Source organism: Lithobates pipiens, unplaced genomic scaffold, assembly GCF_037356315.1.
Source record: "Lithobates pipiens isolate NorthernLeopardFrog02 unplaced genomic scaffold, aLitPip1_a1.2 Scaffold_28, whole genome shotgun sequence".
Lineage (NCBI taxonomy): Eukaryota > Metazoa > Chordata > Amphibia > Anura > Ranidae > Lithobates > Lithobates pipiens.
In genome coordinates, this window is record NW_027507789.1 from 197932205 (window position 1) to 197951870 (window position 19666).

The 19666-nt window shown below is 43.6% G+C and overlaps 1 protein-coding gene and 1 long non-coding RNA gene across 2 annotated transcripts in view; one reads left to right on the top strand and one right to left on the bottom strand.

Moving 5' to 3' along the window:
• The window catches only part of LOC143936005 (uncharacterized), a 356680-nt gene that overhangs the window by 280539 nt on the left and 56475 nt on the right, over nt 1-19666 (bottom strand). The gene's annotated exons all lie outside the window — the stretch shown is intronic.
• LOC143936003 (cadherin-like protein 26) overlaps nt 1-19666 on the top strand; it is a 157555-nt gene that overhangs the window by 135869 nt on the left and 2020 nt on the right. The window contains exons 15-19 of the mRNA XM_077460265.1: nt 3842-3889; nt 7418-7480; nt 7568-7651; nt 11338-11397; nt 12732-12818. Of these exons, the coding sequence (XP_077316391.1) occupies nt 3842-3889; nt 7418-7480; nt 7568-7651; nt 11338-11397; nt 12732-12818 (342 nt within the window). The remainder of the gene's footprint in view (nt 1-3841; nt 3890-7417; nt 7481-7567; nt 7652-11337; nt 11398-12731; nt 12819-19666) is intronic.

The following is a 19666-nucleotide window of genomic DNA, read 5'->3' on the forward strand; positions in this document are numbered from 1 at the left end:
TAGTTCCATAGGGCAGCAGCGGGTGACGTCACGTGTAGCTCCTCCCCTGTACGCATTGCGTTCAATCAGAACTTCAACGTCACCGGACTCCTCCCCCCTTCCCTTTGTTAGCAGACGGAGGCACTTGGGGAAGGGGGAGGAGTCCAGTGATGTCGATGTCCATGACGTCACCGGATCTACGACGGAACTCCCTGAAGACCTGGAAGCCAGCGGAGAGGTGAGTACCGATCAAAAGAATTATGATTGATGAAAAAAATGAATCGATTAATCGAGGAATTAGTCTAATTACCACAGTCCTACTTTTTACATATAGCTTATGAAGCTGTGGGCAAGGAATCTCCTGGCCACAGATTGTTAACCCAGTACAGGTGACATGTTCCTGGCGAGCTCACACATGTGAGTTTGGATTCTAGTTCAAAAACGCTTCCAAGCTCATCACTATGTCCAAGCTGAAAAAAGTGGGTGAGGCAAGGTCTGTCTAAGCATGGCTCAGAGAGCAAAACCTGTTCTGAGCCACACCATACCCACTTTTAGCTTGCAGCCACAAATTAACATTACTTATGGGGTCAGCGGTCATTATAAAAACTTCACAGGCTTTGTACTGCAACAATGCATCTGCTCTAGCCAGCAGCTGTTTTCCCAGCCTTTTATTTTTTTGCTGGTGCTGTGCTGGGTGTATAAAAAGGAAAGTTAAGTTCCTCAGTCCTGAATACTATGTTATAATAAAAGCAGAAATGAGAAATGCAATGTAAAACATTTTATATTATTATTATTATTATACAGGATTTATATATGTAACATGCCCCCTTTGGGGACTGCTGAGCATTACCTGCTCCTCTCCAAGGCCATGACCAAGTGAACCCAGCAACCCACCTGACACTCTGGGTTCAGGCATCCTTGTAGCACTGTGTGGCAATAATCAAAACAACTCAGTATAATGAGGTTCTGAAATATTTTACTTGAACCAAATAAGGAAAGTTATTTCAAAGAGAGAGGTATAAAATCTGCTGAGCTGAGATAACAGTGCCAACTCAGCAAACAAATTCCTCCCAAAGACACAAGACAATGGTTCAGCAACAACAATATTATATACATTTATGTGCATTCCCTTTCGATCAGAGGGAGTACAGACTTATATAAGAAGTAACAAACCAAATTAATATGTGTGGTTTTGTTGAGAAGTGTTTTATTGCTGCTGCACTACCCTCTGCAGTGCCCCTTACATCTTCCATCAGTGCTCCACTTCAAAACTACTGGTGTTGCACATGACCACCCACTCCCAGTTTTTTTCCCCTATTCATTGAACAAATGGCATTGCACTAGCTTGCTTGATATGCAGGATAAAGAAACTCCCCCCCCCCCCCCCCCCCCCATTCGCACAGTGCACTTTGGCTGGCTCAAAGAGGTGGCATTCCCTTGCAAGCAATATTGTATAGTGTGTTTTTTTTGTTTTGTTTTTTGGCAGTGACAACTTGCTAATCCAGTCAGTGTTGGTGCCACCTGTGTTGACAGGATTGCATGCATAACATCTGCATTAATGCCTCAACACCTCCCTAAATAAAAAAATAAATAAAAAAACAACAAAAAATAAATAAATTAATTATATCCATCTCTTTCTCTATATAGATGTAGCACCCTCCTAGTTAGGTGCTAGAAGAGTATAGTTTTTGGTCTTTCTGCTTACCAGGGAGATGGTCAGGTAAAACGTGACAAAACAGAGTGCGCTCTGCCTACCAGGGACCAGGATCTATTGGTTAGGTCTACTCATTGTACTCAGGTGCAGCTCAGCTTGTTCTGACTATCCCCGACTGGTCCAATAGGGAGGCATATTGGACAGTAGGTGGGGACCTGACAAGTGAGTGCGCAGGTTTTGCTATAGCCCTGGCAATTGGCAGAAAGTGCTGGGTTACCGTGTATAGAAAAAGAGCCCAGGAGGGAGAAGGGTGGCTGCCCTCTCCCCTGTGGGGGTTGTCGTCCCAGGGGCCTAGAGAGAAGCTGAACCTAGAGAGCTGCAGAGCTGACTGAAAGGGAGACACCAAGAAGTATCCGATTCTGCCTACCGCGAGTACAGATCTGTGTCTTTGGGGCCTGTCGAGTGAGGGACACCTCCTTCAGCTAAAAGAGTCAGTGGATGGGTGTCAGTAAAGGGGATGCTAGAGAGCATCCTGAAGATAATTTAGTGCATCAAGCCTGCTGCTAGTGAGAGCAAGAAGATTTAACTTTTTCATACATGTGGCTGTATGGTTAAAGCAGAGTGTCTGCTTCCACAGATAATTCGGTGACGCCAAGTGAGAGTTGTCCTTACCCATTGTAAATAGTTGCATTTGACTCACTCATCCCTTCTCCCATTCAAGTTCCACATGAAATACAAAAACACAAATACCCTGGACTGGTCGTTGAGTAACGAGCAAGCAGGAGTAAGGATGGGGCAAGTGGGAACTCCTAGCAAACAAGCAGGAACCCCTAGCAACCAAGTGGGAAACCCTCAGTAACCAAGTGAGGACCCTCAGCAACTAAATGAGACCTATTGGCAACCAGCTACAGGCCTATGAAGTCAACCCTCAGCAAGCCCTACAGGGACAGTACTACATACATATAAAATTAATATATATATATATATATATATATATATATATATCACATACATACATATACACACACACACACACACACTGCTGGTTGTATCCAGGATGGGAGATATATTTTCCCTAAGTTCAGGCACTTACAGACTTTTTGCCATGTAGTGAGCTGGCTGAGGGTCTCTATAGAACTCTGAGTCTACTTAGGGAGGATGCTTGGAACCAGTTCTCTGTCCCTGTCATCCTGGGGGAGCAGTCATCAGGTGGGTCCGGTTTCCCAACTATCACATGATTCCATTGTAGGAAGGGATATTTAATATTCTGTGAACTTTGACATTGCCCAGACCCCATCTCATCGTTATTCACAACATGAAGGTACTCCTAGGGAATCCTCTGATTGTTGTGAGGATTCCCCTGAGTTTCCTTTGTCAGTGCTAGCCAGGGAAACATGGCCGAGGGTGGAGCCTGCATCCTCAGAAGAGGAACAACCCCATGTCTGCTGATTGGGAAGTACAGAGACAATTTTACCACTGAACAAGTGAAGGACCCCATTCTATTAACGGTCCGGGAGAATGTGGTGAAAGTAGAATTAGTTACCCACCCCATACTTCTACCATGGAAAGGGACCTCTTATACCAGGTATCTATATATTTTATTTTTTTCACACACACACACACACACACACTCTAAAGGTTTCCCCAACCCCCTATCCTTGTATGCCCCCCCCCCCCCCCCCAGACTTCAGGCAGTGAGGGTCAGCAAATACGGCAGCTCACCACTCGCTACTCTAATGTCACTTCTCAACTGTTGAGCACTTTGTTGGCAGAGGAGGTCTTCCTGTACTCCCTTTCTCTTCTGGGCTTTGCAGTAGATGTCATCCCTAAGGCTCTTGCAGGGCAAGTAGTGGAAGACCCACAGAAGCAAGCAACGAGATGCTAAATTATGTGTGGGTCTGTACTGACAGAGGTCCAAGAGAAGAACCATTTTTACAAGTGCTATTGGTGATCTTAGGAAAATTGTGGGGATTATACACTCATGCACCCCTTTAGCACCACCGCCAGCTAGGTTGCAGTTGGCAACTTTCTTTTTTTTGTGCAACGCTATCTCAGGATTGCTTATGGAAAATACACTTTCCATTTAAATAAGGCGTTTCCTCTTATTGCAGAGGATAGTGAACTACGTTTCGTAGTAGTAGAATTCTACTTATGGCTTATTTCACACTAAAGATGCATCTATTTTTTATTTATTTTTTTTATTTATAGGAGGAAATAGATGGCAATTTTCACAGATCCAGCACCAGAAGGGTCTCGGTAAGGAAGTTTCCAGTTTGGAAGGTTCAGCATTTTGGAAGGGGTGGGGGTGGGGGGGGGGGTGATGCTTATCTGAACTCCGGATGCGAGTAGTTTCACAATTTTCAATGAAAACCACAAATCAGCAAACCTGTGAAATATCTGCAAGATTGTAGCAAAGGCAGTAAGAATAAATTTACATACTTATAAGTAAAAGGTAGAAATAGACACCGGTAACAGCTGACTAATTAGAAAGGATAACAGTTTGCATATTTTTCTTATTCTAAGCAGATCAGCAAGCTAAACTTTTTTAGCCAGATACCCCAGGGAAGGAGAAAAAGGAAGAGGGTTTTTTGTTAAGACATCTTAGTGCTGAAAGGCAAAGGAAGGGAATATAAAATGGGATAACAGCAGTGACAAGGTAAAAATAAACAATTGTCAGTTCTGCAAATCCTCGTGTCGGCCATAGCCAATGACCTAGAATAGATCATGACATGAATTATGACAAAAAGCTGCTAGATTAAAACGTCTAGCAAAAAAAGAAAAAAAAAAAAAAAGATCTGTCACTTTCAAAATATATTACATTAGATCAATCCAAACACAATTGAATCAAATTTTTTCCTTGTCAAAAAACGACTGTAGCTCTATGCAAAAGAAATATGCAGCCTGGTTAACTCAGAATCAGTCCCGATAAAGGACTAATATAGCACAAAAGGTATGTAGGAAGGATGCACAAAATAAACATTTTTAAATACCGCTAATCCAAATAAATATCAGTAACTCTAAATTATCATTATTATTTTTTTTTTTTTTAATTAGCAGCTACAGAAATGCCTATATGAACAATTACAAATCAGTCCACCGCAAATGGGCAGGATTGCCTTTACTGCAATGGCTTGGCAATATTTCCTTAATGTTTCTGCTCCGAGCCTGCAGCTAATCTTCTGTACTTTCTGTTACACATGACCAGGGCAGCCATCAGAAATTTTTGGGCCCCTTACACAGCTTTGTCCCCCCCCCCCCCCCCGAGCCTGAATACCAACATTCCCCAGGGCTTGCCCACACTGAATTCGCACACCCGCCACCTCACCTGTACACACTTAGCCCCCCTCAGCAATCCTGTATATATGTCAGCCCCCCTCGCACCTGTATATATGTCGGCCCCCCCTCGCACCTGTATATATGTCGCCCCCCCCTCACACCTGTATATATGTCGGCCCCCCTCACACCTGTATATATGTCGGCCCCCCTCGCACCTGTATATATGTCGGCCCCCCCTCACACCTGTATATATGTCGGCCCCCCTCACACCTGTATATATGTCGGCCCCCCCTCACACCTGTATATATGTCGGCCCCCCCTCACACCTGTATATATGTCGGCCCCCCTCACACCTGTATATATGTCAGCCCCCCCCGCTCCTGTATATATGTCAGCCCCCCCCTCGCACCTGTATATATATGTCAGCCCCCCCTTCACACCTGTATATATGTCGGCCCCCCTTCACACCTGTATATATTATGGCCCCCCTCACACCTGTATATATGTCGGCCCCCCTCACACCTGTATATATGTCAGCCCCCCCCCGCACCTGTATATATGTCAGCCCCCTTACACCTGTATGTAGCACTAACCCCCGAAGGAGCTGCTGGTTTTATTGGACTTACCGTTACCGTCTTGACCTCGTATGTGTCTATGGGTATTCCGTGGTAGATGGCCCAAAGAACTGCAGAGACTGACACTGGATCCTCTTTTTGGGATATTTATTTAAAGGATAACACAGTCTCTTAAATGAAGGGTAGAAGGTTAGGAAGGAAGTTCAGGTACTTTTTTGGAACTGCAGAAATAGGAAGTTTCTCACTATAGAAATCCAGAGAATTACCACTTCACAACTGGATTCTCACAGCTACCGGATAGACCCCCTCTCACCAGGCCTAGCAGCCGATAGAGTGTTTAAGTAGAACAAAGTCTCTGCCACAGACTTGAATGTAACTGAGGAGCATAGGTAAATTTAAAGAGCTATCATGCAGTAGCAGTATCTTGCAGCCGGTCCGGCGATACCGTATGAGTGTAAATCCATTTAGTGTCCTTCAACTGAGCCTCCAGGCTCCTTCAGAAGAGCCAGCCTTATGCATAGCCTCCTCCTGAAGAGTCCTTCCCTGGGTGCTTCTCCAGTTGCTTGGCCTCTCCTCAGGTGAGACGGCACTGGACCACCTTTGAATCCTCCTTTCAGTTACTTCGCCTCAGGCTATCCAGCCCGAGACTTGGAATTGGATGGATCTGCACCCCAGGCCATGAGGGCCATGGTGGCTGGTCAGGAGGGCCAGGACCAAACAAACAGAAGAATCTTCTGGACCAGAACCCAAAGCACATGATGTCAGTACCTTAAATACCCTCTCCCAGAATGCATAGCAGGATAACACTCCCACTGGGCTGGTTCCGTGAAAGAATGGCATTCAATACGCCTAGCTAAACCGCGTTCTCACACTTGCCAGTGGTGACAGTGACACCTGTGGCCAAGGAGAACCCAGTGCAACCCAGCAAGACTGGTACTGAAACCATAATTTGGCATAATTAACCCCAAAACCCAACTGTGGTTTTAGGAATATTAAATTGAAAAAAACATATAGCACGTGCTCGTCGGGAGCCGGGGCTACATGTATATATATCAGCCCCCTCACCTGTATATATGTCAGCCCCCTCAAACCTGTATATATGTTGGCCCCCCACACACACCTGTATATACATCAGCCCCCCTCATACCTGTATATAGGTCAGAGCCCCACACCTGTATATGGCAGCCCCTCACATACACAAACCTGTAAACACACAGGGCTCTGGCCCCTCCCTATACACAAACCGCCCCCCTTCCTTTCCCTCACAGCCCCTACTTGTAAAAAAGGTCTTCCTACCTGGTCCCAGCCCATTTTCACAAAGCTGACAACATGTTGCTGAGAAGCACAGTACAAATCACATGATGGGTGCACATACACATAGTAGCCAGAGGTGGCATTAAAGAGCTTGATGTCTGAGCTCAATGACACAAGAACAGCAGAAGCTGTGAAATCATTTCTGTACTGCACAGCACAGCTCCCCTTCACCTGTCCTGCCTTCTTCTCCGGGGCCCCTTACAGTTGTGACGGCTATACCCCCCTGATGGCGGCCCTGCACATGACATTTCAACAGTCATTACACAGAACAATGAACCGCCTGTCACCAAGTAGCTTAACAGGTAGGTTTCTGGATCATGTATGCAAGCTGGAGCATAAACACAGGCAGAATATTCAAATCCCATATACTGGATTTTTCCCTTGGTGGCAATCAAACCTAGGACCCGTGGGGTTGTAATCTAACATTCATTCAGTCACCAAAATGGTGAAAAGTTTACGTCAAATTGTGAAAAACTTGCAAAAAAAAAAAAAATTATATATTTTCACGTTGATAAAAGATATTGGTTAAGAACTATTAGGTTATTAGCAAAACACATGTAAGCATCCATAGCTAATGAATGAAATATCTAAAAACAGATTTGTTCATATTGCATTGCAGGCATCTGCTATATCGGGGGCGGGGCAAAATAAAGTTAGAGTTGCACGCTCAAACAGTATACAGGTATGTAAATCCAGTGGCGATGTATGTAGCGCTGTCTTACGTTTTGATGTATAAACACGTAGCTCAAATAAATCTCTGTGCTCCTAGGTGCAAGGCTTTAATGGTCATGCCGGAAACCGAATAGCAGCAGGGGCGGCGTCCTTTGATCGAGCTAACAGACGACGACATTCGGTAAGCCGCAGTCAACATAAGAATATCCCATGCATCTGTGTTCTGCATGTCATTTTCATGAACAATACATTTCTGGCTACCTGGGCATTCCCAGCAGCCACCTATATTAATCCCCCCGAAGATCAACATTGCAATTTGCTTTTTATGTTATCCAAATTTTTATGTAAAAAATAAAAAAATAAAATATATAATGAAATAAAATGTTAACACTGACAGAAAGCTCTATGTGCGGAAGGGAAAAAAAAAAATCAAAAAAAAAAAAAAATCAGATCTGAAACAAAAAGGGACCATACAAATGAGCATTCTAGCTGCCCTAACACAAGTTGCTTTAACCACTTCACCCCCGGAAGATTTTACCCCCTTCCTGACCAGAGCATTTTTTTGCGATTCAGCAGTGCGTCGCTTTAGCTGACAATTGCAAGGTTGTGCGACGTTATACCCAAACAAAAGTTGACATCCCTTTTTTCCCCACAAATAGAGCTTTCTTTTGGTGGTATTTGATCACCTCTGTGGTCTTTATTTTTTGCACTATAAACAAAAAAAAGGCGACAAAAAAAAAAAAAAAAAAAGCAATATTTTTTACTTTTTGCTATAATAAATATCCCACACGAATATTTAAAAAAAGGTTTCCACAGTTTAGGCCGATATTTTTGGTAAAAAATAAATAAAATATATGCAATACGTGTATATTGATTGGTTTGTGCAAAAGTTATAGTGTCTACAAAATAGGGGATAGTTTTATAGCATTTAAAAAAAAATATATTATTAGTAATGGCGATCTGCGATTTGTATTGTGACTGCGACATTATGGCAGACACATCGGACACTTTTGACACTATTTTGGGGCCATTGGCATTTATACAGCGATCAGTGCTATAAACACTAGGGGACAATCAAGGGGCTAAGTGTTCGAGAGTGATTCAAATGGTGGGGGAATGGGCTTCCACTCACATGACAGAGATCACTGCTCCTTTATGACAGGGAGCAGCAATCTCTGTTGTGTCACACGGCAGAATGGGGAAATGTAAGAGAGCCAAATGCAAGAGCTTGGCTCATAGTTCTGCAAGAGAAAGTTCAGTGTCCTCAAATCATTGCTAAGGGTTACTGGAGTATCCTACCATTACCTATCCAAGTTCTACAATAAAGCATACCCCTGGACTGGTGAATGAGCCTGAAGAGTGATTGAACAGTGTGTTGTGCTGTGAGGAAACTACTGGGAAAAAGATCTGGGCAAAACTACTAAGCGGCTCCTACAGGGAAAGCACTACAATTGTAAATATATTATATCTTGCCACCCCTCCCCTCACTAATGTTTAAAAGCTTGTTTAGTCTAGGGCAGGGCTATCCAAACTTTTCCGTATGGGGGCCACATCGTATAGATTTTACAAATAATCAGCATAATGCTATTTGGAACAGGGAAAACCTTAGTAAAACAAAAGCATTGAAATTCTAAATACCCTTGAGCCTATCACTGTCCCTGCTGTATATCAGAGCCCCACCCATGAGGACCCCTGTTACATCAAAGGGCCAGAATAAATCTTGCAGAGAGACAAATACTGGTCATAGTTTGGAGATCCCTGGTCTAGGGGGTCGTATAAGAATACACACCCTATTCCTTGCTCTGTTTTTAGAATGTGGCCCCTTAATATCCACACAACCAGCAAAGAGGGGTGGCTGGGGGAAAAAAAAAGGCTGACTGGAATTTAGCTTTTGGGTAAATTGTGTGAAATTTCTCATGTAAGCACCTTTTTTGCAATATACTGTATAATTTATTGACTCATTTAATTGAAGTGGAATAATAGGGGGGGAGTTTGGAACTTTAAATTAAGCATATGGTGTGTGCCTCCATCCCTGGTTCAGTTATAAGAAAAAGGAAGGTGGGACTTTAAATGAGGCTATTGATGTGTGGGGGTGAGATAATTAGAAAATATATTTAATTGGCACATTGAGTCTGACAATATATAACAATGATGCACATAGTAGAAAGGTTTAATATGTATACACACACACACATGGTGTTGACCTAATGAATACATTACATATACATATCAAGGGGACGGCTTATAAAATGGACAAGAGATTTAATATAGATAAAATGAATTATTGCAAATTCATAGGTGTACACACCATCTAAATGTCACTCTGCAGTGTAATCAATGGTAAGAAACACGGTATAATCATTTGGTTGTGGATATTGAGTCCAAGTAGGTTCCTATCAGTAGGCATGAGAATGCATTCTATAAGGCTGACGTGTTTCGTGGATAATACCACTCTTCAGGGGCAGATGCATGCAACTCTATAAAAGACAATGTAGCGGATGACATTGGGGATCAAACGTCACACGCATTGTAAATTAAATTTTTGCTTTAGGACACTAAGGTTCTGAGGGTTAATTGTGTAGGTAGGCCTTAACACCAGTCTGGCCAGGCTATATTTTGGGGTTCTGCCTGGTCATGTGAATGGTGAGGTGCACATGACAGGCTAGAACTAAGTCTGGTTGGATGTTTGCGTATGGCCCTTTTGGAGCCAATCAGCGGGAGTGCCGGGGCCTGCTGAGGAGTCTGGGAGGGGGTACTTAAACAGGTGTGGGTCACATGTTCAGGGTTCCGGAGTTGTTCGCGAGACCCATGTGGTCTGTTCTGGTTCCAGGACCGGGGTAGCCCCGTGAAGGGTCCCGATCACGGGGCATTTCGACACACCGCAACATGTTCCTGTTAGTGGCCCCTGATAGACCCGCCTGGTCTAGGGTAGGGATCCGTCTGTTCCCGAGTCTCGGAGCCGGCTGGTCTGAGGCAGTGTAACTGAGGGAGGATTCAAAGTGTCCGGGTGTGCTCTCAGCTTGGAGGGACACCGCAGCTCGTGGAAGTGACCGGGGGAGGACTCTTGGGAGGAGGGACGGCAAGTGGCATCAGAAATGCCTGGTTACCGAGTTGGGAAGGACACTTTTCCAGTACCATTGAGGAAGCGGAAAACGTTCCAGGTACGGTGGAAAAAGGTTCTTGTTCAGTTGATTGTTCAAGTTTTGAGTCAACGTGCTGACTGCCATGATCTCTGGCTAGAGATCTGTTCAGCCTTGAAGTACCCAGCTGCGAGTGGCTACTCTCTGGGTGGATTTAAAGACTTTGTTAAACCTGCAGTTCAAGGTACCCGAGTTCTTCACCCGTGCCCTCTGTTCCCTAAGAGACAGTGTTGTGAAAGTTCTACTGCAAAATAAACCTTCTTGAAAGGACCTCATCTGTGTCAGTGTGCAAGTCGTTGGGTGTCAACCCTGGGAACCCCTAGAAGTGGAGGAGCAGGCCAAGAGAAGGTAACCGGTAAGCCCAACAAGTCAAGGCTGCACAGTAAGAGTTGTGGCCGCTACAACAACAAAAACGCAAGTAGACCAGTATGATCAAATGTTATACCCCTCAACGGAGATACTCCACCCCGTTGAGGGGTATAACGTTTGATCATACTGGTCTGACTCAATAAGCCAATTACATATATTTTCTAATTATCTCACCCCCACAAATCAATAGCCTCATTTAAAGTCCCACCTTCCTTTATCTTATTATTTAATTGAAGTGTGACATTACTCTTTTAATAGTATTTTTTGCAATGAAATAATGAATGTATTTCCAATTATGCGGCTTTATAGTTATCTATATTCTATAGCAGTCCATTCAATAAAATGTTTTATTTTTCAGAGCTATCACATGCAGAAAAGATATGGCCACGTCAATCGCACCCATTCCTTAAGGCATACTGTAAGTTAATCACACACACAATATAGTGATCATATATTGAAATGCTCCTCACACAATGGGGGAGATTTACTAAAACCGGAGCACTCAATCTGGTACAGCTGTGTATGGTAGCCAATCAGCTTCTAACTTTAGCTTGTTAAATTAATCTTTCATAATAAAACCTGGAAGCTATGCAGAGCTGCAAAGGATTTGCAAACTCCAGTTTTAGTAAGTCTCTCCCAATATGTAATCTATTAAAAGCATATTTATATAGTGTTTTGAGTAAAGTATGTGTAGTGTTAAACTTATGTAGGAGGATTTGTTTCACCTCTGTATTACCCAAGGCCAGTCACTTGACTGGGTATAGGCAAGGGTTTACAACCACCTTCATCAAGAACGCCAATGGTTTTTGTATGTGACCCAAAAAAAATAAGCAATCATAAAAAGTGAGACGCGTCAAATAGTGTAGGTGATAGAAATTATACAACACAAGTCTGTATGTAGAAAGTCCACAAAGTTACAGTGTGAAACACTGACTCCAAAATCTTCGCCAGTGCTCTTTACTTCACCACGGTGAACATGGGGGCTTACCAGAAAGCTATCTCCAACCACCATACGCAACCAGAAGTGCATCACCATGTCCCCGAAATGGGGTTTTCCATACAGAGCTGTTACTACCATTTTATGTTGGAGTAGAAAAAACAATTATAAGTCTGGAGCCACAAATACTGTAGCTGCTGCCATTTACTATTAGGGCACTTACCTATCCAGACATCAAGCGGTGTCCTCACCCGAACAGATTCTTAAATCGGCTCTCGGGTGCTGGCGCCGCCATCTTGGCTAAGGGAAACTGGCTGTGAAGCCGCAAGGCTTCACAGCTGGTTTCCTACTGCGCAAATGTGATGCGCTTTGTCAATGGGCCGGCTGCGGGGGGAAGGAGGAGGGGCCAAAGTGGGTAACTGTCAAAACCCAAAAATGTTTTTTTTTTTTTATTAAAGTATTTGTGGAGTCACATCATTTGACTCTTCCTTTTATATACAGTATTTACACTGGACTACATGAGGTTGATTACAGATTAAGGAGGATGCAAGCCGTAGAGTTTTTATGCAGGTATATTTTGACCACCCTAATGCAGGGGATCATTGCTTTCTGGTAAGCCTCTATGCTGCTTACTGTGACGACACGGAGAGGACTTCTATTGTATATTTTATTTTCTTTGAATCACCTACACAAATTGATGGTATTTTTATGTTTATTTTTGGGTCACTTACAAAAACCATTGGAGTTCTGGATTAACTTGCACCTTTTAGCCATTATATGAATATTTATATTCTTGTTTGAACCTCTTTCTGCAGGCAATTAGACAATATTCTTCTGTGACTGCCAGTAGCCTTTCCCTGCAAAGAAAACCGCTAAAAACCCTGGAGTCCGCTTTACTACAGGTAAATAAAAACCCCAAAAAACCTCCATAGACCTTAAAGCAGACAAACAGCTGCACACACTGTTGAAAAATCCAGTCAAACACTATGGGGCAACTGAACAGGTCTGTGTGCAAAAAACACTGCTCAAAAAAAATTAAAGGAACACTTTGAAAACACATCAGATCTCAATGGGGGAAAATATCATGCTGGATATGTATGCTGATATGAACTGGGTACTGTGTTAGGAATGAAAGGATGCCACATCATTTGATGAAAATGCTCAACCTAAAGAGGGCTAAATTCAAAGAAGCCCAAAAAGCAAAGTGACATTTTTTTGCAGAAGGCTAGTCCATTTTAGCTGAAATTTCATTGCAACAACTCAAAATGGTCCTTCGTATGGCCCCCACGTGCTTGTATGCATACCTGAAAATGTCAGGGCATACTCCTAACGAGACCACGCATGGTGCCCTGGGGCATTTCCTCCCAGATCTGGATCAGGGCATCACTGAGCTCCTAAACAGACTTAGGTGCAACCTGGCGGCATTGCATGGAACAAAATAATGTCCCAGAGGTTCTATTGGATTTAGGTCAGGCAAGCGTGGTATCAATTCCTTGATCCTCCACAAACTAGCTGAATATGCTCGCCATGAGAGGCTGGGCTTTGTTGTGCACCAGCAGGAACCCAGGACCCACTGCACCAGCATAGAGTCTGACAATGGGACCAAGAATTTCATCCCGATACATAAATGGCAGTCATGGTGTCATTGTCTAGCCTGTGCGTCCCTCCATGGATATGCCACCTCAGACCATAACTAACCCACCACCAAACTGGTCATGCTGAACAATGTTACAGACAGCATAACGTTCTCCTTGGCTTCTCTTCTTTATCTGTGAAAAGCACAAGGTGCCAGTGGCGGACCTGGCAATTCTGGTGTTCAATGGCAAATGCCATACAAACTCCAAACTCCACAGTGCTGGGCAGTGAGCACAGCGCCCACTAGAGGATGTCGGGCCCTCAGGCCACCCTCATGAAGTCTGTTTCTGATTGTTTGGTCAGAGACAGACACACCAGTGGCCTGCTGGAGGTCATTTTGTTGGGCTCTGGCAGTGCTCATCCTGTTCTTCCTTGCACAAAGGAGCAGATACTGGTCCTGTTGATGGGTTAAGGGCCTTTTATGGCCAGTCCAGCGCTCCTAGAGTGACTGCATGTCTCCTAAATTCTCCTCCATGCTCTTAAGACTGTGCTGGGAGACACAGCAAACCTTCTGGCAATGGCATGTATTGATCTGCGATCAAGGAGGAGTTGGACTGCCTGTGCAACCTTTATAGGGGTCAGGTATTGCCTCATACTACCAACAGTGACACTGACCCTAGCCAAATGCAAAGCTAGTAAAAAAACAGTCAGAAAAAAGGAGTAGGGAAAAAAGAATGTCAGTGGCCTCCACCCGTAAAACAATTCAATGAGGTCAATGAGGTCATCTCATTGTTGCCCATCTAGTGCACCTGTTAGGCCGCGTACACACGCGGGGACTGTTCGCCCAACTTTGTCCGTCAAACAGTTTCAGCGGACAGTCCGCTCAAAATTAGCATGGACGGACTTGCCCACACACGACGAACGAACAGTCCGCTGAAACCGTGCGCAATGACGTGAACGGCACGTACGACGGGACTAGAAAACGACGTCCTATACACTGCAATGCAAACTTCGGCATGTAAATCCTTTCTGAGCATGCGCGGAACTTAGTTTGACGAACAAGCCTACACACGAGGGGACTGTTCGCTGAAACAAAGTTTCAGCGGACAGTTTTTCGGAATTTCCGAAAAACTTTGTTCAGCAGACTGTCCGCTGAAACTGTCCGCTGAAAGCCCACACACGAGCGGACTGTCCGCCGAAACACTGTTCAGCGGACAAAGTTGAGCGAACAGTCCCCGCGTGTGTACGCGGCCTTAGTTTTAGCTGCTTTGGTGTTCATGAAATTGATTAGCAACCTCCTCTGCTACTTCACTGACCAGATCAATATCCCAGGAGTTTAGTTGACTTGATGCGTAGTATTGACGTATTAAAAAGACACAGGTTCAAAGAAACCGGTCATGAAACACACAAGCTAATTTTGCTGACCTTTTACATCTGAAATACGGTACTAGCAGACTGTCTAGAGATGCAAAGTACAAAAAACTCCATTAGAACACTGAATATGTACGGATTTACTTTTCAGAGAATTTGTAATATAGTTTAGCCAGTCTTGTGATCCACACAATTTATAGATTGCATGATCTTTCCTGGTTTCGCTTTGCAATTTTTTTAACCAACTTGAGAAAAAGGGGACACCTGGAGGGACTATGCAAACTGACAAATGTGGGCTTGGCCAAATGATGCTGAACACCGGGCATGACTTTAAGAGGCATGGTTAAATAGAGCCTAAACCTATTCACAGTACACAGTACACACATTTGTTATACCCCTAATGCCCCGTACACACGAGCGGACTTTTCGGCATCAAAGGTCTGACGGAACGATTCCGGCGGACTATTCGATCGTGTGTGGGCTGCAGCGGACTTTTGATTTGCAAAAATCCGACAGACTTTAGAAATGGAACATGTTTCATTCGCCGGATCCAGTTCCTATCGAAAAATCCGCTTGTCTGTATGCTAGTCCGGCAGACAAACAGCGACGCTAGGGAAACTATTGGCTACTGGCTTCAAACTTCCTTATTCTAGTCCGGTCACACGTCATCACGTTCAAATCCGTTGGACTTTAGTGTGATTGTGTGTGGCCAAGTTCATTCATTCGCAAAGTCTGTCAGAACTCTGTCGAAAGTCCGTCGGAAAGACCGTCGGACCGAGTCCGTTGAAAAGTCTGCTTGTGTGTACGCAGCATTACATTCACAAATTACTTCAGAATTAAATTTTGAATTAGGGTCAGTGGAAGGCAGTCGAAGAAAAAAAAAAAAGCCCTGGGGATCAGGAGGCAGAATTGCCCCAGTGTCCGCAGTCAGGGGGAAGAATTCCCAAGAAAGTGCATAGCTTTGATAAAAAGTGCACAGTGAGTGGTAGACTTAGCCCTTGTACACAGGGTCGGAGATTCCGACGGAATGTGTCCGATCGGACTGTTTTGTCGGATAATCCGACTGTGTGTGGTCTTCATCGGACTGTTTCCGTTGGAGTATCCGACGGACCAAGTTTTCCAACTTGTCGGTAAGCTTTTCCGACAACATGATCCGATCGGACCTTGTCCGATCATGTGTAGAGAATTCCGATCGGACAAAGTGCCACGCATACTCCGATAAAATTCCTACACCAAAGCTATTGGCTACTAGCCTGAACGTAGGCCCGTCGTAACGAAATAACGCCATCACGTTCTAAACGATCGAACATTCCGACAACTTTGTCCGACCGTGTGTATGCAACAGTTTCGGAAAAAATCCGTCTGACAAAATCCGAAGGATTTGGTTGTCGGAATGTCCGACCGTGTGTACAAGGGCTCACACACATGCAGAAAGAATTGGAACATAAAACAGGGAGAGAAGAAGCCTCTTAGAAATTATAGCTTTTATCCCCTTCCTTCTTGCTTTTTGGTGGCACACAGGTGCCTGGTCCAGCATCCAGGTACAAACATGCAGGAGGAATGGAGGATTAGTCTCCCTGCAACTACCATCCTTTTCCCTGCCCATCTCACTTTCCTTTCTGCCAGTGAACAAGTGTTCTGGAGGTATGAACTTCTTGTCCTATAAGCAGGCAGGAGTCAAGTGAGAGTCGACATGTGAAGCTGAAAGCTAAACCAGGAAATGGTGCCACCTACCTGGTTGTGCAATCTGAAGTGACATCTGTATCACAAAACTGGATGGGGAGAAAATGTATATATCACAGGTGAAGCAGTCCCAATGTACAGTGACCTTCACGTCTACCAATTCCATAAGGGACTGTATTTTTCTTTCGGAGTTCTACCACATTCTAGCTACATTTCCTGCAATTTTGTAATGTTAATATTCATCGATTCCTCACAACTTCTCATATATAGCGAAACATTTCAAAATATCCAATTCACAGTCTATTTTCCTGGGGTATCTTCCATGACATAATTATTATAGAATCTTTACACTGTAATAATGCTCCAAGATATGAGATTTAATACTATAGGTTTCTCTGTAAAGGAGAGACTATATTCTATTTTAGACACTTAATGATTGCTTCCAGATCTAACACAAATCAGCACACAGGAAAAAATAATGATTCTGTACTAAGAAATTACAGTCTTTACTCAAAAACACTCCAGTCCTCAAGTGTTATGCTCCATTCCATTATACTGCATTACAGAGTCTAAAAATATAATACATACAAAATGTGTCCTGAATAAAAAAAAAAAAAAAAAAAGGGACAGTAAAGTAACACTTCATCAAGTCTGCCAATGAAACGGCCCTTTAGGTTTACAAATTTGACGTTGTTGATTGCATGCTAACACTTCTTACTTTTTAAATCAAGACTTTTGTTATAGAGGGTGGCAGTTCATGGCTGTTTTTATACATAACCTGCACAGAGAAAGAAAAAATGCTGCCATTTCCTTCTATAAATATGTTGGTTATCTATGTTTCTCTGCTTTAATACATTTTGAACCAAAAACTTGAAGCAAGGATTTAGAAAAAATAAACAAAAACACAAAAAAAAAAAAAAAACCACCCTTATGTGGCCAGTGGGAAGAAATAAAGCACCTTTAGGTTGGTATTCAGTAGAAGGAAGGGTGTCCCCTTACATTGGTGGTCAGTAGGAGGAAGAATGCCCCCTTATGTTGGTCATCAGCAAGAGGATAAGTGCTTATGCATTCGATGGGCACAGGGTTCTATAAAGTGGTCATCCTATTGAAAGTCAGTGGCCTGGGTCACTGCCAGTGGTGGCCCTAAATGCAGGGCGCAAAGGCACCACCACCCTACCCATGCATCCGGCCTCCTAATCTACATGTTGGGCGCCGGACACATGGATTCCAAAGTTGTTTTTGTTAAGCACGTGATTAGAGCCAAAGGCTCCATTATGCTTCAAAAAAGGGTGGACTCCTAAATCTCTTATACTGCTGGTCAGTGAGAAGAATTCTCCCTTAATGTAGGTGGTCAGTAAAAGGAAGACTTCTCCCTTATATGTATGGCAGAAAAAAATGCCCTCTAATCCCCTTTACATTGGTGGTCAATAGAAAACAACATGCTCTCTTATGTTGGTGTTTAGTAGAGGGATAAATCCCTCTAAACCCTTGTACACACGGTCGGAGATTCCAACAACCAAATCCGTCGGATTTTGTCCGACGGATTTTGTCCGAAACTGTTGCATACACACGGTCGGACAAAGTTGTCGGAAAATCTGATCATTCAGAATGTGATGACGTTATTTTGTTACGACGGGACTACGTTCAGGCTAGTAGCCAATAGCTTTGATGTAGGAATTTGATCTGAGCATGTGCGGCACTTTGTACGATCGGAATTCTCTACACATGATCGGAGTATGTCCGATCGGGGGAATCTTGTCGGAAAATATTTCCGGCAAGTTGGAAAATTTGGTCCGATGGAAACAGTCCAATGCATACCACACACAGTCGGAATATCCGACAAAACACTCCGATCGGACACATTCCGTCGGAATCTCCGATCGTGTGTACAAGGGCTTACAGCAGTGGTCAGAGAGCAGAAAAATCCCCCTTAACTTGGCGGTCAAGTGCTAGGTAGGTAGGTTGGTGGTAGGAGGAAGAATGCCTACTTCACTCTGTGAATAACTTAATAATCATATGTACCGTATATACTCGAGTATAAGCAGAGTTTTCCAGCCCATTTTTTTGGCTGAAAAAACCCACCTCGGCTTATACTCCAATGAGTAAAAAAATTTCCGAAATGGAGGAGAAAAAGGGGCGGGGCCTTGCTGCTGGGTGACGCTCGTGAATTGGCCCGGTGTCCCTTTGAGTTTCCCCTCCATCCCATGCTGTGTCAGATCTCCATGCAGCCAGCCGCATAACGATGTCCCGTCTCCTCTTGTGACAGATGGCACAGTGAGCCAATGCTAGGAATCACTGTGCCGTGTGTCATAGGAGGTGCGATCTCACATACACAGTTCTTGGTATGAAACTAGAATAAAGCTTTTGCACCATGCTTCTGAATGCTCCCCACCACCTAACTTATGCCAGCAGATCTCTTCCCTACTGCATAAAGGGCACAGCCAGTGGCCAATATAGGATGTAAAAAACAGAGGATCACTTTTTTCAATCCCTAAAACATGCAATGCACAGAGAACTGTCCACCATTGCAGCAACCACTGGATATTTGGGGTAACTTGTCAAATGTGTACCAAATTGGGAGTACGGGATGAAGTGATTCTGTGTAGATGCTTCCACGGGGAACGTTTAGAGCCACAAAACAGGGAGCTTGACTTACTAAAGATGTAGAGACTGTTCACTCAGCAATGTGAATACTCACCTAGCGAATAACATGAACGTGTGATCTTTCTATTTATTTTCATTTGCACATAACTGGGCATTCTAAATGAGCATGGCTTCACTATATTTACTATACCTCTTTTGCCATTTACTGTGTACAACGGAAAAAAAAAAAAAAATAGAATAAAGCTTTTAATTTCCCATAAGCTTTATGAAGCATAATATTTACTGGTAGCTGCTGCATTTCCCACCCTAGGCTTATACTCGAGTCAATAAGTATTTTGGGGTAAAATTAGGTGCTTCGGCTTATATTCGGGTCGGCATATACGATAGTTTAAAAACACAAACAATAAAAAATACACACTAAAAGCAAGGTGAATAGAGGAATCCTCTCTGTTCAAAAAGTGAGCATGAAAAAGCACTACCTAAAAATATGTGCCTTGTTAAACTCATGTTGCCAATG